The sequence below is a fragment of the Mobula hypostoma genome, chromosome X1 (assembly GCF_963921235.1).
Source record: "Mobula hypostoma chromosome X1, sMobHyp1.1, whole genome shotgun sequence".
In the NCBI taxonomy this organism is placed as follows: Eukaryota; Metazoa; Chordata; class Chondrichthyes; order Myliobatiformes; family Myliobatidae; genus Mobula; species Mobula hypostoma.
Genome location: NC_086128.1, coordinates 9,886,835 through 9,909,222, shown reverse-complemented (window position 1 = coordinate 9,909,222; position 22,388 = coordinate 9,886,835). Strand labels below are relative to the sequence as shown.

Genomic DNA, 22,388 nt, shown 5'->3' with positions numbered 1-22,388 from the left:
CCAATTATGTCCTTGTTAACATTCCAAATTTTAATTGCTCATATTGTTTGATGGCCATAGTTTTCAACTGGTCAGAGGTCAATTTTAAAGACAACAGTTGAAAGCCGCTTTTTATGATCTGTCATTTGAAATGATCCTGGAAAATACAATGAAATGTTTTGCTGATTAATTGTACAACAAGCTGCTGTGGTTGTTTGTGCTTTGACAGAGACCGCAGAATGATTGAGATGTAGATTTGCAGGAAGAATGGATTTGAAGAGGGTTTACAGGCAAACTGTTTAAAAGGATGGATCTTTAGAGACATGCAATGCACTATGTAAAGACCAGATTCTGCAGGATGAGCAACACACACAAAATGCTGGGGAAACTCAGCAAATGAGGCAGCATCTATGGAGGGAATAAATGGTCAACGTTTTGGACCGAGACCCTTCATCTGGACTGGAAAAGAAGAGAGCAAATCTCTCTTTCTTCCCCCTCCTCCCAATCTGAACTACATTTGGTATAATTTTGCCTTCTGTTCTGATTACTAATCTTTGTAACTTGGTGTCATTTGCAAATTTGGATAAACAATTTAATTTGGTGAATGTTTGTGCCGCAGAAGAGATCCTTGGATAATACACATTGTCATGATCCTAATATTGATGCTGTTTTTTTTACCCCACCCAACCCTGGCTATTTCTAGCTTTCCAACCCAAATCAATAGGCTACCATTATTTATTTGTGAACTGTTCTGTCAATCATCTGTTATTTGGAACTTCCATTGATTGATTTCTGGGATTTTAACCCCAGACCATCCTATTAATAAGTGCTAGGATATTCAGCTAGATTGATTGTATAGGGCTTGCCTGTGATAAAACTGTAGTGACTTTTTGATTAAAATTATTTGTTCAGGTTCTCAATTACCTAATTGACTTATTTTCCTGATACATTTGTTAAGCAAACTACAGACCATTGTCTTGTCTACAGCGAAGTTTTTTGAGTTGTAAGATGAAGTACTGGTGACAACTGTGGAAGCAATTTAACATGAAATAAGTTGGCTAAAATACTTTAACTGGTTAGTTGTTTGTCAGATATGTCAGATTATGGTATTAGCATTTGCGAAATACCAGTCAGTAGACAAGATGGGTAGCAGCAATGTCGGGAGTGAAGAAAGGCTTTAGGATTAAATTGCGTTTATTTCCATGCAAGAGGCCTTACAGGTAAAGATAAGGAGGACGAACTCAAGCATGGTTACTGTCTTTGGGCTGGGATACTCTAGCCATTACAGAAACTTGGATAAGGGAGGGACAGGGCCAACAGCTAAATTTTCCATGGTGCAGGTGCTATCAGTGGAGGCAAGAGAGGGGGAGTTGCATTTCTGATTGAGGAAAACATCACAGTAGCAGTTGGAGATGAAATCTCTGAGGCTTTATGGGTGGAACTGAGAATAGGAAAGTGATGGTCACCTTGTTGAGATTGTACTAAAGACCCCCTAATAGTCAATGAAAATTAGGGGAGGAAATATGCAAGGAGGTTGTAGGTAGTTGTAGAAGTAGAAGTGTTTCGAGAGGCTCGTCATGAGGCACATCAAGACCCTGCTGCCCCCCCCTCACTGGACCCCCTGCAGTTCACATACCGTCCCAACCGTTCAACAGACAATGCCTTTGCCATCAAATTCCTGGATGCACCTAACAAACTCTACTCTGTCCAACCCCTTATCACTAAGGAAATCATTGTCCATATTGACAGTCCTCTTGTTTTTTGGACCTTTCCCTAATCTGCTTGCTTTTCTGTTCCTCAGTGTTCTAGTGGCTGTTGAGAGGGGTCTGCAGTATAATCCCATCAGAGTGATTGCAGTTTTATTAGTTTTGAGTTCTACTCTTAAAATATGCCGATTATTCTCCATTAATCCCTGCCTTTCCAAGTGTAAATTAATCCTGTCGCTCAGAATTTTTCCAATAACCTCCCTATGACTAATGTTAAATGCTCTAGTCTGTAATTACCAGGCTTATTCCTGCTGCCTTTCTTCAGTAAAGGTGCTGCATGGCTGTCCTCTAGTCATTTGGTACCTCATTCATTCCCCAAGTGCTGGAAAACAATTAGAGGTGCTGGGACCTTTGTAACTTGTATAACGATTTGGATGTGAATAAAACCATAAGATATAGGAGCAGAATTAGACCATCTGGCCTGTCAAGCCTGCTCTGCCATTCCATCATGGCTGATTTATTATCCCTCTCAACTTGATTTTCCTGCCTTCTCCCTGTAACCTTTGACACCCTGACTAATCAAGAATCTATTAACCTCAACTTTAAATATACCCAATGACTTGTCCCCTTGCAGATATCAACGGATTCACCACCCTCTGACTAAAGAAATCCCTCATCTCCATTCTAAATGGACGTCCCTCTATTCTGACACTGTGCCCTCTAGTCCTAGACTTCCCCACTATAGGAAACATCTCTCTACATCCACTGTATATAGGCCTTTCAATATTTGGTAGGTTTTGTTCTTCTGAACTTGTGCAAGTACAGACCCAGAGCCATCAAACACTCCTCATAAATTAACCCTTTCGTCCCCAGATTTATTCTCCTGAACCTTCTTTGGAGCCTCTCCAATGCCAGAACATCTCTTCTCAGATAAGATGCCCAAAACTGCTCATAATACTTCGTGTGGTCTGATCAATAGCTTATAAATGTATGAGGAATGGTTAGTAAGTAGTGAATGATACAAAAATGAGTGTAGGATGGTGAAGGAATTAACAGTGAAATTACAAGGGGGCCTTGATAACAGAGGCAAGTGGGCCAAGGGCTTTCAATTTGGCTAAGTATGAAGTGCTGTAGTTTGGAGAGTTAAACCAAGGTAGTACTTGCACAGTGAACTGATCATCAGTTAAGGTATTGAGTATAGCAGGTGGGACGTTATGTTACAGTGTGCAAGGCACTGATGAAATCACACTTGGAGTATCATGTACAGTTTTGATTGCCTTATTACAGGATAGGCATCATTAAATTGGGAAAAGTATGGAGAAAATTTACAAGGATGTTGCCAGAACTTGAGGGCCTGAGTTTTAGGAAGAGGTTAGGTGGGCTAAGACTTTATTCCTTGCAATGTACAAGTGTATAAGATTGTGAGGGAAAAAGATAGGGTGCACGCACATAGTCTTTTCCCCAGGGAACAGGAACTACAAACTGGAGGGCACAGGCTTAAAGTGGGACGTGAAAGGTTTAAAATGGACTGAGGTCGGCTTTGTCTCTTGGGTGATAGGACAATGATGCCTAATGTAAACAATGATAAATTTACTATTTTAAAGGTGGGTCTCATCACAGTTGCAAGAATTATATTGCAAATCTGGAAAAAACCCACATGTCCCACTGTGAAGGAATGGACTGAGGAAATGATTAAGATTTCATCATATGAACACATGTTGGGAAGAATTAACAGTGAGGGAAAAGTGCAAGACGCATGGGATCAATTTTGGTTGTATGTTAATTTAAACTTAAATTAGAACTTCTTTCTGTTTCTAAGTTTTATTTGTTTTCCTGTCATGGGATGGCTGTGTAAATATGCTGTACTGTATCTGCTCTATGATATGCTGTGCTGCTTTGTTAAATAATAAATAATAATAAAAATTTGAATTATAAAAAAAATAAAATGGACCTGAGGGGCAAAGTCTTCATGAATAGGGTGGTGTGTATATGGAAGGAGCTGCCAGTGAAAGTGGTTGAGATAGGTACATTGTCAACATTTAAAACACCTTTTGGCACCCTGATCAAAATTACTGTTACTGTGAATAGCTAAGCGAGTAAAAGATGACCTGATTTCCAAAAGGCATAAAGTTAAAGACGACACATTGCTTTAATATCTTAAGCAAGATTACTTTTTTATTTCCATCTCTTACAGTTTCAAAATAACAGAAAGGGAAAAGGGCCCGAAGCAAAAGTTTGGGCACACTGCATGGCGAGTACTTAGTAACACCCCCTTTGGCAAGTATCACAGCTTGTAAACGCTTTCTGTAGCCAGCTAAGAGGCTTTCAATTCTCGTTTGGGGGATTTTCGCCCATTCTTCCTTGCAAAGGTTTTTAGTTCAGTGAGATTCTTGGGCCGTCTTGCATGCACTGTTCTTTTGAGGTCTATCCACAGATCTTCGATGATGTTTAGGTCGGGGGACTGTGAGGGCCATGGCAAAACCTTCAGCTTTGCACCTCTTGAGGTAGTCCATTGTGGATTTTGAGGTGTGTTTAGGATCATTATCCTGTTGTAGAAGCCATCCTCTTTTCATCTTTGGCTTTTTTTTTATAGATGGTGTGATGTTTGCTTCCAGAATTTGCTGGTATTTAATTGAATTCATTCTTCCCTCTACCAGTGAAATGTTCCCTGTGCCACCGGCTGCAACACAAGCCCAAAACATGATTGATCCACCCCCATGCTTAACAGTTGGAGAGGGGTTCTTTTCATGACATTCTGCACCCTTCTTTCTCCAAACATACCTTTGCTCATTGCGGCCAAAAAGTTAACTTCATCAGTCCACAGGACTTGTTTCCAAAATGCATCAGGCTTGTTTAGATGTTCCTTTGCAAACTTTTGACATTGAATTTTGTGGTGAGGACACAGGAAAGGTTTTCTTTTGATGCCTCTTCCATGAGGTCATATTTGTGCAGGTATCGCTGCACAGTAGAACGATGCACCACCACTCCAGAGCCTGCTAAATCTTCCTGAAGGCCTTTTGCAGTCAAACGGGGGTTTTGATTTGCCTTTCTAGCAATCCTACGAGCAGTTCTCTCGGAAAGTTTTCTTGGTCTTCCAGACCTCAACTTGACCTCCACCATTCCTGTTAACTGCCATTTCTTAATTACATTACAAACTGAGGAAACAGCTACCTGAAAACGATCTTCTTATAGCCTTTTCCTGCTTTGTGGGCATCATTTATTTTAATTTTCAGAGTGCTAGGCAGCTGCTTAGAGGGGCCCATGGCTGCTGATTGTTGGGACAAGGTTTGAGGAGTCAGGGTATTTATAAAGCTTTGAAATTTGCATCACCTGGCCTTTCCTGATGATGACTGTGAACAAGCCATAGCCCTAACAAACTAAGTAAGGTCTGAGACTTTGGTAAAAGTTATCTGAGAGCTCAAATCTCTTGGGGTGCCCAAACTTCTGCATGGTGCTGCTTTCCTTTTTTTTTTCACTCTACAATTGTACAAAACAAAAATAATACACTAATCTCGCTTAAAATGTTGAAAAGAATGTTTCATCTTTAATTTTATGACTTTTGGAGATCAGTTCATCTTCTACTCACTTAACTATTCACAGTAACAGAAATTTTGACCGGGGTGCCCAAACGTTTTATTTAGATCTCGCCTCTGTACTATCATCTTCAAGGAGCGGTGTCTTAGAAAGGTGGCGTCTGTTATTAAGGATCCCCATCACCCAGGACATGCCCTCTTCTCATTGTTAACTGTTAGGAAAGAGGTACAGAGGCCTGAAGGTACACTCTCAATGATTCAGGAACAGCTTCTTCCCCTCTCCCATACGATTCCTAAATGGACATTGAACCCATGAACACTACCTCACTACTTATTTCGGTTTTTGCACTGCTATTTTAATTTAATTATTTAATATACATATGCTTACTGTAATTAATTGATTTTCCATATTTATCATGTATTGCAATGTACTACTGCTGCAAAGTTAACAAATTTCATGACATATGCCGATGATATTAAACTTGAGTTCTGATTCTGAGTACTTTTCATATACTGTTTTTAGAAAGCAGGATAGATGTATGCCGAGCAAGATGCCACAACAACTAGTGACCAGATGATCTGTTTTTAGTCACGGTAATCTGTTATTAGAGTTATTTGCATTCATTTGATGTCAGTAGATACTGCAGGAATGCATTGATAAGATAATAGCAGGGACAAGATGACAGATGGAATTCACTATTCCATTGCTGTATAACTTTAGGATTTCACACTGGCTGATGTAAGCCTGTCACTGCATACACTGAGGTGCAGTGCAGAGAATTCATTTGGCCATCAGGTTGTGGCAAGTTCAAGGCACGCTGCAATGAAGGCTTTTACCTTTTACAGTGGTAATGCTCCTTCAGAGGAATAACCAGAATATGTCTGCTTTCCCTGAATCTATGACTCAGAAAGAGATCTCATATTTGCACTGTGCAATGCTGTTTTAAATTCTCCTCTGTACTGCTTCAGTTATGATAGAATAATAACTTCATACCCTAGCCCTGAAAGCCCAGTAACACGCTTCTACTGGATCTTTCTCTTTGGTTTGACCTTTGCTAGTCCTTTTATTGTGCAGCCTAGTAGTTTGCAGAGAGCTGTGAATGGTTCAGTTATTTAAAATGTTCAGGCTGAGCCACTATCAGTATTGAAAGAAATCAGCATGTTTGCACTCTGGCTTTTTGTTCTCTTATCTGACTCAAAATGCACCCTTGCATAAAGGGAGTGAGGACATAACAGGTGGCGAAATCTGGAAACAAAGTAAAAGCATGCACGTACATATGGCACTTTTCACCATCTCAGAATGATGTACATTGAAATGCTGTGTGCAATCTTTTATTCAATAGACTTCTTAGTAAAATTAAACTAGAAGGATTGCGTTCTATTCTAGAATTGTCTATGTATTTGACACTGCCAACACGTGTTCTTCATTGGAACTGTATGGAAACTTCCTAATCAGCACCCAGAATCCCTTCCTTGCTCCTCTCTTCTCTCATATGATCCACTGTGTTACTTTTCTGACAAATATGTGTGAAATAGTGATCTCTTTCCCCGTGGGCCATTTATAACTTCTGTGAGATAACATGTTAAGTTTTGGGCCTAAATCGTATCTCATTACTTAGTGCCTAGAGATTTCATTGATTAATGCTTTGTGTAAGATATTTTGAAAGGATGAGATGAGAGTAAATAGTTGCAGTTGTAAAAATCGTAAGTTGGAGAATAATTTTATTCAATATTGTCATATAACATTCACATGGTCTATTTTAATGTTGACTAACAGCATTCTGCTATTTGGAAAGAAAAGCAACTCTAGTCTGGAATCTCCAGGAATTGAAAGTGTATCTTCTGTGAACAAACTCCGAGAAAATAAAGAACTTGCATATCTTTAATTGATTTAACTGATTCCTTGGAAGTTCTATCCTCAGAATTGCTTTTCTGCTGGGTCGTTTAATAATAACTGCTTACATATGCCCTCTGAATATGGTGGCTTGGATGGAATTTAGATCATGGACATGGCCTTGCTTTATCATCAATTAATGTCACTTGGCTTGCTCATAATGTAAAGCACAGCATGTCAATTTTTTTCTAGCTGTGTTATGGACCACAATAGGTACATAGTAATTAAGCAGTTTGTTGTCATGAAAAGATGGTATTTATTTCTTGTGTCAGCCAATGACCCCAGCTGTGGGTAAATAACCCATCAGCCTCAGGAGAGACGAAGGCCACAGGAGTAAACCCAGACAGAAGATCCAAAGTGGAGCCCCTAAGACAGCTGGATATCACTGTACATCCTTCCGGGAGCTCCTGCAGCCAAGCTGGTGCCAAAGGTATTGCTTCATCTGCTTTCCTTTGGACTACACCAGTGAGGCCAAGAGGGGGATCTTGACAGCTGGGCATCCCTAGATCTCCATACCTTCTGCCCATGCTTGTGCCCCAGTGATTCTGTTTGCAGCAACAGAATGGACTGACCCATAGCACACACTATAGTTCCATTGTCCTTCAAGACAGATGAATGCCATCATCACCAGCCAGTGAGTTCGGCTTGGGATATGCAGTATGGTCAATTTACTCAGACCCATAGTTTATTGTATGAGTGGAGGGAAATAATGTGTAACAGAAACTACTACATCTTCAAATAAAAGCAGGGAAATTTCTGCAGTAAATATAGAGTATAGAAATTACAGATTATGTGCATAGTTGATCCCAGTCATTCAGTGATGCAGCTGACAGATCCTTGATGGGGACTTACCCAATTTGCCTGTATTTCACTTTATTTGTCTTTTATTTTTCAATTGATCATTTCTAATCAGAGTTGTTGCAGTAAAACCTGTGGATCAAAGTCCATGATTTTCATTCCAAGACCTTTGTGTTTGATGTTCCAAAGTACAGGTCGACGTTCACTAATCCAACTACCTGTAATCCGGTTCCTTCGATAATCCGCACTGATTTCAAATTTTCCGGGCCACAGTACCAATCTGCTGTGTATTGTTCTTTCTTTCTTTTTAAATCTTTTTATTGAATAAGTATACAAAAAGGTAAGCCATATAGGCACTAATACACTGTTAGAATATAATAAAATTACAGGAGATATTAATACAGGAAAAAAAAGTGATACCGACAATGTAATTTAAACATAACATACTAGGGTAACATAATAGTATACTAATTTTTATATGTATGTATCAATAGAGAAAAGGAAAAAAAAACCCCAAAAAAAAACCCACCGTGCAACTAACTAAAAGCAAAGCAAAGCAATGGGCTAACTTGGAACCAAGTGGAGTTAAAGAACTTAAAATCACGTCCTCAAACCCGACCTCCATTAAAAACAGTAAAAAAAAACAAGAAAGGTATATAAATATGGAGCAAAAAAGAGAAGAAAAAAAAATTACAGTAAATGAAAATATTGAATAAAAGATCTCCAGGTCTGTTCAAATTTAAGTGAGGAATCATAAAGATTGCTTCTAATTTTCTCCAAATTCAAGCATAATATCGTCTGAGAAAAGCAAAAAAAGGTGGTTGGAGCATTAAGCTCTTTCCAATGTTGTTAGATACATCTTTTCGCCATTAAAGTAAGAAATGCAATCATTCTACGGGCTGAAGGAGAAAGATTACTGGAAATTTTAGGTAATCCAAAGATAGCAGTAATAGGATGAGGAGAGATATCTATATTCAATACCTTTGAGATAATATTAAAAATGTCTCTCCAAAAAGTTTTCAGAGTAGGACAAGACCAAAACATATGAGTTAAAGAGGCTATCTGCCCCGGACATCTATCACAAAAAGGATTAATATGAGAATAAAAGCGCGCTAACTTATCTTTGGACATATGTGCTCCATGAACAACTTTAAATTGAATTAGGGAATGTTTAGCACAGATAGAGGAAGTATTGACTAATTGTAAAATCTGCCCCCAGTCATCCACGGAAATGATACAGCCCAATTCCTGTTCCCAATCTACCCTAATCTTATCAAATGGAGCTTTCCTAAGTTTCATAATAATATTATAAATCATAGCCAATGCACCTTTCTGACATGGATTAAGGTTAATTATAGTATCTAAAATGTATGTAGGAGGAAGCGTTGGAAAAGAAGAAAGTATAGTACTTAGGAAATTTCTAACTTGTAGATATCTAAAAAAATGTATTCTTGATAAATTATATTTATTAGATAATTGTTCAAAAGACATAAGGGAGCCATCTAAAAATAAATCCAAAAACTGTGAAATACCCTTAGTCTTCCAAATTTGAAAAGCACGATCCGTAAAAGAGGGAGGAAAAAATATGTTACCTAAAATAGGAATCACTAGCCCAAATTGGTTAAGATCAAAAAATTTTCTGAATTGAAACCAAATACGTAAGGTATATTTAACTATCGGGTTAGATACCTGTTTGAGGCGTTTCAAATCAAAAGGAAGAGAGGAACCTAAAATAGAGCCAAGTGTATAGCCCTGAATAGATTGTAATTCCAATGCTACCCATTTAGGAATGGATAGTATATCCTGGTCAAGTAACCAAAATTTCATATGTCGAATATTAATTGCCCAATAATAGAATCTAAAGTTAGGTAATGCTAAACCTCCATCTATCTCTCTTAGCTTTCTGTAAATGTATTTTACCCAGTCTCGGGTTTTATTTTGCCAAATAAATGAAGAAATTTTTGAGTCAACTTTATCAAAAAAAGATTTTGGAACAAAAATCGGTAATGCCTGAAATATATATAGAAGTTTTGGCAGAAAAAACATCTTAACTGCATTAATACGACCAATCAAAGTTAAATATAATGGAAACCATTTAGATGAAAGTTGAATAATATGGTCAATTAAGGGTAAAAAGTTAATCTTAAATAAATCTTTGTACTTACAAGTAATTTTAATGCCAAAATATGAAAAATAATTATTAATCAATTTAAACGGAAAGTTATGATATAAGGGAAGTTGTTTATTAATCGGGAAAAGTTCACTCTTACTAAGATTTAATTTATAACCTGAAAAGAGACTAAATTGTGCTAATAACTCTAAAACAGCAGGGATGGATTTTTGAGGATTAGAAATATATAAAAGTAAGTCATCAGCATAGAGTGATATTTTATGGGACTTTAAGCCCCGAGTTATCCCAGTAATATTTGGAGATTCTCGAATGGCAATTGCAAGAGGTTCTAATGCAATATCAAATAATAAAGGACTAAGAGGACAACCTTGTCGAGTACCTCGAAAAAGAGGGAAAAAAGGTGAGCTTAGAGAGTTAGTACGGACCGAGGCCACAGGAGAATGATATAACAGTTTGATCCAGAATATAAATTTCGAGCTAAAATTAAACATTTCAAGCACCTTAAATAAGTAAGGCCATTCTACTCTATCAAAAGCTTTCTCAGCATCTAAAGAGATAACACACTCAGGAACATTTTGTGAGGGGGTATAAACAATATTTAACAGTGTGCGAATGTTATAAAAAGAGTAACGACCTTTAATAAAACCCGTTTGGTCTTCCAAAATAATAAAAGGAAGTACTTTTTCTAATCTGTTTGCTAATAACTTAGAAAAAATTTTAGAATCAACATTTAATAAAGATATTGGTCTATAAGATGCACATTGAGCAGGATCTTTATCCTTCTTTAATATTAGAGAGATTGACACTCTATTGAAAGATTTGGGAAGTTTACCAAGTTTTAATGAAGCCTCGAAAACCCTACAGAACCAAGGGATTACTGAAGGTGCAAAACATTTATAAAATTCTATGGTAAACCCACATTTTGATTATAAATCTGATTAATTTGAGATTTAGCATAATTAGATTTCAATCGGTTAGCCAACAGTTTGCCAATTTTGTCACTGTGTACATAAAATTCACTTCTTGTTTTCTTTAGTTGGTTTACAATCGAAGATGAAAGTAATAAACTGTGTTCCATTTGAAGTTCAGTTCTTTGTTTATATAACTCCTCAGAGGGAGCTGTAACATATTTCTTAATAATCTTGTCCACAATTACCAACTCCTCCTGCTTCAGCTTCTTCCTCAAAGCAGCAGAATATGAAATAATCTGACCACGAATATAAGCTTTAAAAGTATCCCAAAGAATGTTCACAGAAATATCCTCTGTATAGTTGATTGTAAAAAAAAGATCAATCTGTTCATTCATAAATTTAACAAAGTCCGAGTCAGTGTATTGTTTTGGTTGCGCTAGATCTGTTCACATGTTGGCATGCTCTTGTAAGCACAGACAGGTGATTCCTGCTTGTTTTCCTGCATTTATTAGTATCATCTGTGTGAGGCACAGCCGCCCAGCACCTGCATGTGCTGGGCCAGTCCGCTTTCTCGCCTGCCTGCCGGCAGTTGCGCACTACCCTCCAACGTTGCCTGGCTGACGCTCCGTTCTCTTCTGCCTACAACCTCAGACGTGGTGACCCGCTGAATTTAAGCATATTACTAAGCGGAGGAAAAGAAACTAATGAGGATTCCCTCAATAACTGCGAGTACAATGTAGCCTTTGGGGTAACTGCAAGTCTGTTTCTTTGCTATCGCTTAGCTCACACCTGAGTGCTGGTAGTGGGTGCTCTTTATTTTTTGCCGGTGGGGAGGGGGGATTGTTGCTCACTACCGCTTATGCACCGGGGCGGGGGGGGGAGACTTAGGGGTTCTAACATTTAATTGTTGTTCATTCTTTGGGGCTCTCCTCTTTTTTGTGGATGGTTGTGAAGAAAAAGCATTTCAGGATGTATATTGTATACATTCCTCTGACATTAAATTGTACCTTTGAATCCTTAGATATTTTAAAGGTATGATGAGGCAGTTAGCTATTACTTAATGTGATCCTTTCGTAATTCGGCATTTTCACTAATCCGGCACTCCTCAGGTCCCAGTGGTGCCGGATTATAGAAGGTTGATCTGTACCGAGATCCTGGATTTAACAAGGAACCTGTGGGTCTTCATAGGCATGTGTGGCCCTTGCAACGCACAAGGCTTTTGAATGGGAAAAGGCCTCTAAGTTGCTTTTTGTGAGACTTAGAGGTTATTCAACAGATCCTAGGCGCTCTTATTGGAACTTAGCTGGGGTGGTTGTTATTTTGGTTGCAACTCTTCTTTGGCACATAGTGCAGGATAACAACCGCCCACTCCACCATCACCACCAAGTCCTCAGCTAGCAATCTTTCCCTGCCACTGCACTGTACCCACCCATCAGATCCACTGGGACCAGATTTTTACCCAGCTCCTCAAACGCGGCTGCTGTCATCCCTGGCTGACTGCTTTGTTCTCATCCCTAACAATTGAATACACTTGGTCCTTGACTTCTCCCCACTCTCCCCTTCAAATTGGTCCAACCTGGTCTCACCTGACTTCCTTTGTGTGCACTGCACTGACAAAATCTTACTTTTTGGAATGCTGGAAGTGTTCATCAGGTCAAGCAGCATCCTGCTTGTGGTCTTCCCCCTTTTTATTCTTGCTTTTGCCCCCTTCCTTTCCAGTCTCGGCCTGTAAGGTCAATTGTTCATTCACCTCCACAGATGCTGCCTGACCTGTTGAGTTTCTCCAGTGAGATTTGCAACAACTGTTAAATCTCCTCTCCCTGTGTAAGGCCAGTTCAGAAGTGTGTGAGACCTTGATAATTCAGTGGTATGTGAAATTATTGCAGTGGGACCTCAAGCAAAATGTTCACTGGCCTACTGTTGAGAACTGTTTATGCATTTTTTTTTAAGTGTGCTTAAGCTCGTTAGCTTAAGTTTAAGTTATTATGTAACATCATTTTTAAAACTTACTTTCTGACATACATGCAGACAGAACAATAACATGGTCATTCTTGTTCTGCTTGTTAAATGGCACAGACCAGAAATAAAATTCAGTTCTGTTTGCAAACTTGGATTTGATTCAAAATTATTTGTTGTTACTAAAGAATTCTTTGAACTACTGTGCTGTTTATGACTCTAGAGTCCTCGTTCCATATATGATTATTTCAACCAGAGGTCTGTTATAATTACAGAGCATCATTGCTGTGGTGGATCAGAGTAAGTTTGCAGAGAATTTGAAATTGGGATGCATTAAAGCAGTTCCATGCATGCTGAGTGACATTGGAGATCTTCATCCTGAGGTTTTGTGTGCATGTTGAGGTTCTCTCATACAAATCATACGAACAAACCATACATACAACTAATATATATTTTTAGTGTTACATATCAAGGTGCAAGGGCCAGTCTGTGGTAATGCTCAGGGTGCTGCTTGAAAAAGATGTAAACATGTAAGTTATAGGTTTATCTGCTTTGGACCACAGTCCAAAACTCAACTCTATCCATGCCTAAATATGCCCAAAGTCTGAAAATAAGCATATATGCTTGATTGAGTTGTTCCTGGTGTTTGGCATCTAAACATTTCATATTTTGAGATTGTTGGTATGTAACTGGATTTTTATCTTTTGGTAGAAATTTCATGAAGGTTTCAGAGTGCATTTAAGCTGCTTAGTTCTGGATGATATTCTTCAAATATAATTAGTAATTGGAGTCGGAGTCTTGAGCAGCCAAGTACTGGAGTAAAGCACTCGAGTCTACTACTCTGTCAGTAATGCTGTGATCGTTTGTGGTCTGGATTTGGTGCACTACAGGATTTGCAATACACTGTAGATGAATTTAACCTGTTGTCCAGTTACTCAGAAATCTTGATTGTCATTGGACTCATTGAGGCCCTATAAACTTGTAATAAAAACAGAAAATGCTGAAAATACTAAAACAGATCAGGATAGATCCAGAGTCCTTCATAGAATCTAATGAGGTATCATGTTAGAGCCTGTAACTGTCCACAACACTGCATTTTCCAGAATATTTAATTGTGCCTCCTATACTCAGTTGGTTATCAGCTTGATGCCAGTGTATGGCACTTCCAAGCTGCCTTTACCAGCTGTTGCTAGAGGGAGAAAAGGTGTAATCTCTGTTGCAGTCTTGTTCCAGCATTTATGAAACATGTGGCAGCACTCTGCAGTAATATAGAACTGGGCTAATTGCAGTTCCAGTGTTTTACTGGACCAACACAGTTATGTTTAAGCAATGATTTGCACCCACATTTACCAAATGGTATGACATGTCAATTTAAGGAAGTCCTAGAGGAACAGTAGATGACTGAAATGTCATTGAACCCTATTGAGGAAATACCTGCTCTCAGTTATTGGATCCTGGCATGGTGCTTTTGAGTGCAATGTGTGTATCAGTAAAATACAATCATATTGCTTAGACCTTTTAGTTTTACTCTATTGTCCACAAGAGCTAAATTAGGAAACTTCAAATAATACTACAGTTGTGTTTGAATGCCCTCTAATGGTATGATCATGCCTTGCACTGGCAGGGCTCTTTATCTTAAAACCTCATCAACTGTATGACTTTCTCAGTTCTGGTTGTTTTTTCCAAACTGTTCTTTTTCTTTTCAAACAGAAAGATCCCAGGGGATGAGCTGGGAGCAAAGAAGAAGAAAAGGAAGCCAAAGCGGAAGAAGGATAAAGGTGGGAAGCTAGACTCGGACGATCATTCAAAGGTATGGTTTGAACAGATTACTACATTTACTGTCTGTGAACCTATGCAAATATATTCTCAGAAGAAATCTGGAGAAACACCGGCAATTTAAAACTGTTTTGCGTGGTTTCTTTTATTTGATTCTCTTCCTGAATAATTTTAAAAAGCAGGTGGTGGGCTAAGTTCATCCCACTAGGTTCAATCAAGTACACTTGTTAAATTTTGAATCTAATTGTTGTTCAAATATTTAGCTATTATTTTATTGAAGTACACAAACTAGGAGCATTGTAACTTCTCTCTACTTCATAGTTACCAATCAATCACTATGTATTTCTAGCATCCCCTGCTTTTTGTTTCATATTTATAGAATTATTATTTTATTTTGTACAAAGGTGGAATAATCTGGGTTATCCTGATAAAGGATAAAGTAAAGCAAAAGAGACCAGTAATTTCATATCCCTCTATGCCCCGTTCATTCAAAATGCCTCTAAAAAGGGATATCCAACCTGGGGTCCACAGACCCCTCAGTTAATGTTAGGGGTCCATGGCATAAAAACGGTTGGGAACCCCACTGTAAAATGTCCATAAGTCTACTACTGTCTCTGCCTCCACTATTTATCTTTCTTTTTCTCTCTTTCTGTACTGGGTGTCAGATGTGGGAAGTCTGTGAGACTCACAGCCTCCCAGATGGCCACACCTGCGCCAGCTGCGATGAATTGCAGCTCCTTCGGGACCGCGTTAGGGAACTGGAGCTGCAGCTCGTGACCTTTGTCTGGTCAGGGAAAGTGAGGAGGTGATAGAGAGGAGCGAAAGGCAAGTAGACACACCAGGGCCTCGGGAGACAGATAAGTGGCTAACAGGACAGGGAAGGGCGAGAGGCAGATACAAGAGAGTACCCCTGTGATTGACCCCTTAACAATAAGTACTGTTGGGGGTGGGTGGGATGGCCTACCTGGGGGAAGCAACAGTGGCCACGCTTCTAGCACAGAGTCTGGCCCTAGCTCAGAAGGGTAGGGAAAGGAAAAAGGCAGCAGTAATAGGGGACTGTATAGTTAGGGGGTTAGACAGACGATTCTGTGGACGCAGGAAAGAAATACGGATGGTACTTTGCCTCCCAGGTGCCAGGGTCTGGGATGTTTCTGATCATGTCCATGATATCCTGAGGTATGAAGGTGAACAGCCAGAGGTCGTGGTACACCTTGGTACCAACGACATAAGTAGGAAAAGGGAGGAGATCCTGAAAACAGACTACAGGGAGTTAGGAAGGAAGTTGAGAAGCAGGACCTCAAAGGTCGTAATCTCAAGATTACTGCCTGTGCCACGCGACAGTGAGTATAGGAATAGAGTGAGGTGGAGGATAAATACGTGGCTGAGCGATTGGAACAGGGGGCAGGGATTCAGATTTCTGGATCATTGGGACCTCTTTTGGGGCAGGAGTGACCTGTACAAAAAGGATGGGTTGCACGTGAATCCGAGGGGGACCGATATCCTGACAGGGAGGTTTGCTAAGGCTTTTGGGGAGAGTTTAAACTAGAATTGCTGGGGGAGGGGGTGGGGACAGAAGAGGCTGTTGGCTCACAAATAGAAAAAGTTTGGAGACAGTGCGAGAGGGAGGGTAGGCAGGTGATAGAGAAAGGGATGCGCTCAGACCGATAGTTTTAGATGTGTCTATTTTAATGCAAAAAGCATCATGAACAAAGCGGATGAGCTTAGGGCATGGATCAGTGCTTGGAGATATGATGTTGCGGCCATTAAGGCAAAAGAGGAGGGGCATGGCACTGTTGATCAGAGATGGTGTCACAGCTGCAGAAAAGGAGGAAGTCATGGAGGGATTGTCTACGGAGTCTCTGTGGGTGGAAGTTAGAAACAGGAAAGGGGCAATAACTCCACTGGGTGTTTTTTTTATAGACCACCGCATAGTAACAGGGACATCAAGGAGCAGATAGGGAGACAGATTCTGGAAAGGTGTAATAATAACAAGGTTGTTGTGGTGGGAGATTTTAATTTCCCAAGTATTGATTGGCATCTCCCTAGAGCAAGGGGTTTAAATGGGGTGAAGTTTGTTAGGTGTGTTCAGGAAGGTTTCCTGACACAATATGTAGATAAGCCTACAAGGGGAGAGGCTGTACTGGATTTGGTATTGGGAAATGAACCAGGTCAGGTGTCAGGTCTCTCAGTGGGAGAGCATTTTGGAGATAGTGATCACAATTCTATCTCCTTTACCATAGCGTTGGAGAGTGATAGGAACAGACAAGTTAGGAAAACGTTTAATTGGAGTAAGGGGAAATATGAAGATATCAGGCAGGAACTTGGAAGCATAAATTGGGAACAGACGTTCTCAGGGAAATGCACGACAGAAATGTGGCAAATGTTCAGGGGATATTTGTGTGGCGTTCTGCATAGGTACGTTCCAATGAGACAGGGAAAGGATAGTTGGATACAGGTACCGTGGTGTACAAAGGCTGTTGAAAATCTTGTCAAGGAGAAAAGAAAAGCTCACAAAAGTTTTGAAAAACGAGGTAATGATAGAGATCTAGAAGATTATAAGGCGAGCAGGAAGGAGCTTAAGAATGAAATTAGGAGAGCCAGAAGGGGCCATGAGAAGGCCTTGGCGGACAGGATTAAGGAAAACCCCAAGGCATTCTACACGTATGTGAAGAGCAAGAGGATAAGATGTGAGAGAATAGAACTAATCAAGTGTGACAGTAGAAAAGTGTATATGGAACCAGAGGAGATAGCAGAGGTACTTAATGAATACTTTGCTTCATTATTCACTACGGAAAAGGATCTTGGCTATTGTAGGGATGACTTCCAGTGGATTGAAAAACTTGAGCATATGGACATTAAGAAAGAGGATGTGCTGGAGCTTTTGGAAAGCATCAAGTTGGATAAGTCACCGGGACTGGACAGGATGTACCCCAGGCTACTGTGGGAGGCGAGGGAGGAGATTGCTGAGTCTCTGGCAATGATCTTTGCATCATCAATGGGGACGGGAGAGGTTCTAGAGGATTGGAGGGTTGCTGATGTTGTTCCTTTATTCAAGAAAGGGAGTAGAGATAGCCCAGGAAATTATAGACCAGTGATTCTTACTTCAGTGGTTGGTAAGTTAATGGAAAAGATCCTGAGAGGCAGGATTTATGAACATTTGGAGAGGCAGAATATGATTAGAAATAGCATGGCTTTGTCAAAGGCAGGTCGTACCTTACGAGCCTGATTGAATTTTTTGAGGATGTGACTAAACACATTGATAAGGTAGAGCAGTAGATGTAGTGTATATGGATTTCAACAAAGCATTTGACAAGGTACCCCATGCAAGGCTTGTTGAGTGAGTAAGGAGGCATGGGATCCACAGGATCCTTGTTTTGTGGATCCAGAACTGGCTTGCTCACAGAAGGGAAAGAGTGGTTGTAGACAGGTCATATTCTGCATGGAGGTCACTGACCAGTGGTGTGCCTCAGGGATCTGTTCTGGGACCCCTACTCTTCATGATTTTTATAAATGACCTGGATGAGGAAGTGGAGGGATGGGTTAGTAAATTTGCTGATGACACAAAGGTTGGGGGGTGTTGTGGATAGTGTGGAGGGCTGTCAGAGGTTACAGCGGGACATCAATAGGATGCAAAACTGGGCTGAGAAGTGGCAGATGGAGTTCAGCCCAGATAAGCGTGAGGTGGTTCATTTTGGTAGGTCAAATATGATGGCAGGATATAGTATTAATGGTAAGACTGTTGGCAATGTGGAGGATCAGAGGGATCTTGGGGCCTGAGTCCATAGGACTCTCAAGACTGCTGCACAGATTGACTCTGTGGTTAATAAAGCATACGGTGTATTGGCCTTCATCAACCATGGGATTGAGTTTAAGAGCCGAGAGGTAATGATACAGCTGTATAGGACCCTGGTCAGGCCCCACTTGGAGTACTGTGCTCAGTTCTGGTCACCTCACTACAGGAAGGATGTGGAAACCATAGAAAGGGTGCAGAGGAGACATACAAGGATGTTGCCTGGATTGAGGAGCATGCGTTATGAGAATAGGTTGAGTGAACTCGGCCTTTTCTCCTTGGAGCAGCGGAGGATGAGAAGTGACCTGATAGAGGTGTGTAAGATGATGAGAGGCACCGATCGTGTGGATAGTCAGAGGCTTTTTCCCAGGGCTGAAATGGTTAACGCGAGAGGGCACAGTTTTAAGGTGTTTGGAAGTAGGTACAGAGGAGATGTCGGGTAAGTTTTTATGCAGAGAGTGGTGAGTGCGGGGATTGGGCTGCTGTCTCTCTGCCCCCCCTCTCTCCCCCCCGCCTCTCCCCCCCTCTCCCCCCTCTCCCCCCCTTTGTCCCCCCAGTCTCTCTCTCCCTCCTTGTCTCTCTCCCCCTCTCCTTATGTCTCACGTGCCCCCTCCCCTTCTCGACCCCTCTCTCCCTCTCCCCCTTTCCCCCTGCCCTCGCTCTCACTCCTTCTCCACCTCTCTACCCCCCCACTCCCATTCTGTCCCCTATCTCTTTCCCCTCCTCCCCCTGTATGCACTTGCTTTAGACACCACTTCCCCAGTAAAAAAAAAGCTCTCTTCCCTTCCTAGACCTCTCATACTTTTGTCTGTTACGATACCTCAGCCCCATTTCACCTAGTCTGTCAAATCTCATTTGATAACTCAAGCCCGCCCCTTGTGAAATATATCTGCACCCTGTCTGTGTGACTGTTTGAAAACACTTCTGACACTTTGACAAAAGAAAGGTCACTGATGAGGACCTACAACTCTGCATTGTGGAACCACTGCAGCAGTTTTTTTTTGTCTGGAATAATTGACCTCTGATGAACACAGTCATCTTCTTTTGTGTGAGGTATGACTCCAGCCATTAGTTTTTCCTTTGTTCATTAACTTCAGTTTGACCAGAGCTTCTTGATGCTACACTAGGTATGTGACTATAATATCAAAGTCGATCCCACCTCATCTTTCTGTGCTGTGAAATGAAGTTTCATGGAAAAACACACATCTTGAGATAGCTCTCAACAAGGGAGGACGAGAATTCTATTCCTCAAATTCTGTTATATTTCAGGCATGTTTTTGACAAAGAGTTCTTGTCTCTGAAAAGTCTTTGCAATTTAAACCCTTCATTTGATGTCTATGAAATGTGCTTGTTTGATTATTTAATCTTTAATTTTCTTAAGAGATTCTTGTTATTTCATACAGATTTCTGGTGTCAGGGATTTTATTTTATTATTACCATTTGTCTTAGTAGACAATTTGAAATGTCACTGATAAATGTTTGCAATTGTTTTTTTTTCCCTCTTGACCTTCGAAAAGTTGTAATGTTTCCTTATTTTTGTCAGTTTTTAACTTGGACCTGTCATCATTCGGCAGGAGTTGCTAATAGTGGAATGCCAGACTGGCATTTTGATAAGGTTATTGGATGTCTCTTACAGCCTCTTATTAAATATTGTGTACACTTCCTTTCTCTTTAGCAACACTAAACTACAGCATGTCATCTAGCAGTGGCCTGTGGCATTCTGCGGCCATCTTCCACAATCTGCTTCTATGCAAAGGGCTTCACTCCTTAGAAACTGACCTAAGCAACTCTCCATTATCTTCTGAAACCTATCATTATGCATATATATTTATATATAAACTGAGCATTTGGGTCAGACTGGGCTCAGTCTGATGTTTTCGTGACAGTGTCGCCATGTTCAGTGTGGGTTTGATGCAAGAAGATCAGCAGGCAGAGACAGTTCAAAATTTTTGCATTTAATTTATTACTATAAAAGATCTCAGAAAATCTACATTGCATAAAGTGGTGACTTAACGGTCATTACAATATACGTAGATTTCTTTTCAGAATACCATGTACAGGATATGACCTAGATAAGTGACTCTTTAGTTATTGTATATCCTAGCTATACAAAGTGAGAATCATTCTCCCATAACCATTTCTGGGGGAAAACATAATAGTTGCATTGCTCACATGAATGATCTTTAGATTTATTATATAGTGTTGCCAGTCTAGTGGTTTATTAATGGTTAAAGCCAAAAATGATTATTTTAAAAAATCCTTAAGACCTGTTAAAATTCACACCAATAATGCCATTGACAAAATCGTTCTACTAATGACAGCCATGTGTTTTTCTTTAAGATTGTGGCTTCCAACTTGTGGATATTGTCTTTGGGCTAATTGTTCTTGTTAATGGATATGTTATGGAATGTGCCTCCGTAACCCCGAAGGGTCACTTTCCCTCAGTGAAGAAATAGCTTCTTTGGTCTTAATTTAAAACTGATTCACTTGATTCTAGATATCCCTTTAAATAAATCAATCAATCTCCCCCTCCACTGCTCTTTTTTTCATTCCTCCTCTCTCTCTCTCTCTCTCTCTCTCTCTCTCCCCTTCTCTCCCTCCCTCCCTCCCTCCTCTCTTCTTCCCCCCCACCCCCACTTTATACCTATACTCACCTTTTAGTCACCACTTTCCTAGGAAAAGCATTGCTGTCTTCCCTATCAATTCCATAGCTACTCTCTTAATATCTTTTGAAGAATTATATACATTTCAGTGAGATCTATCATTCTTCTAAATATGAGAGTATAAGTGAATCCGCCTTAATCTCTCTTGTCCGATACTTCAGAAATTCTAAGAGTCAGTGTGGTAAGCCTTCACTGGATTCCCTCAATGACAACTGTGTCCTTTCTTAGATGGGGGGGGGGGAGGGAACCAGGGACAATACTCCATATGTGGTCTCATTTTCAGTTCTGTGCATCTCTTCCCAGAAGTTAAATATCTGGAGTATGTAGTCCCTAATATTTGGCCACTTTCAAAGGTTTCAAAGTACATTTAATGTCAGAGAAATGTATACAATATACATCCTGAAATGCTTTTTCTTCACAACCATCCACGAAAACAGAGGAGTGCCCCAAGGAATGGATGACAGTCAAATGTTAGAACCCCAAAGTCCCTCCCCCCCACGCATAAGCAGTAGCAAAGCAACGATACCCCCTCCCCCACCAGCCAAAAAAGCATCGGCACCCCTCCATCGAGCACTCAAGCATGCAGCAAAGCATCAATAAAGACACAGACTTGCAGTACCCCAAAGACTACTCGTTCACCCGGTAATTCGACATACCACAGGCTCTCTCTCTCTCTCCCTAATTAGGGAAAAGAACGGTCTCTGTTTCACAGTGAGAGGGGAGACGTAACAAACTACTCGCTGATTTATGATCTTAAAAGTCTGTTGCGTCACTTCTTACGAGCTCTGTGCCCAAAGAACTCGGGTCTCTAGGCACACAGCCAACAGCCAGCTTGTGCTGCTTTTGATCTTCCGACTCCCTCAACACACTGATTCCCTGCAGAGGCACCAACCACGAGTCCACCCGCCTCCAGAGCCACGAGATCCCAGAACTCCAAAGGCGAGCTAATCTCCTAGGCCGTGTCCTTGGCATATCGAATAGCGGCCAGTCGTGAGACCCCGAGAGCGGGTCCCATTCCCGCAAAGAACTGAAGTTAGCGTTTAACTCCAGTTCAGGGTCTTCAAAAGAACTCTAAAAGGGAAAAATAAAGATAGAAATAGAGTTGTTTCCAAGGATGCAAGCGAAGGAGTCGCTGTTAGGCACCATTAGCTCCTTAGCTCCACCCATATCCATAGCTGTTTAATCCTGTCCATTTATTTCTGTTTATGCCATTAATTCACCTGTCCTTCTATGGAGGCTAAATGCATTTGC

The 22,388-nt window shown here is 40.4% G+C and overlaps 1 protein-coding gene across 1 annotated transcript in view; it reads left to right on the top strand.

The window, feature by feature from the left end:
• LOC134340466 (glycylpeptide N-tetradecanoyltransferase 1-like) overlaps nucleotides 1-22,388 on the top strand; it is a 99,219-nt gene that overhangs the window by 30,622 nt on the left and 46,209 nt on the right. The window contains exon 2 of the mRNA XM_063037763.1: nucleotides 14,619-14,718. Coding sequence (XP_062893833.1) covers nucleotides 14,619-14,718 — 100 coding nt within the window. The remainder of the gene's footprint in view (nucleotides 1-14,618; nucleotides 14,719-22,388) is intronic.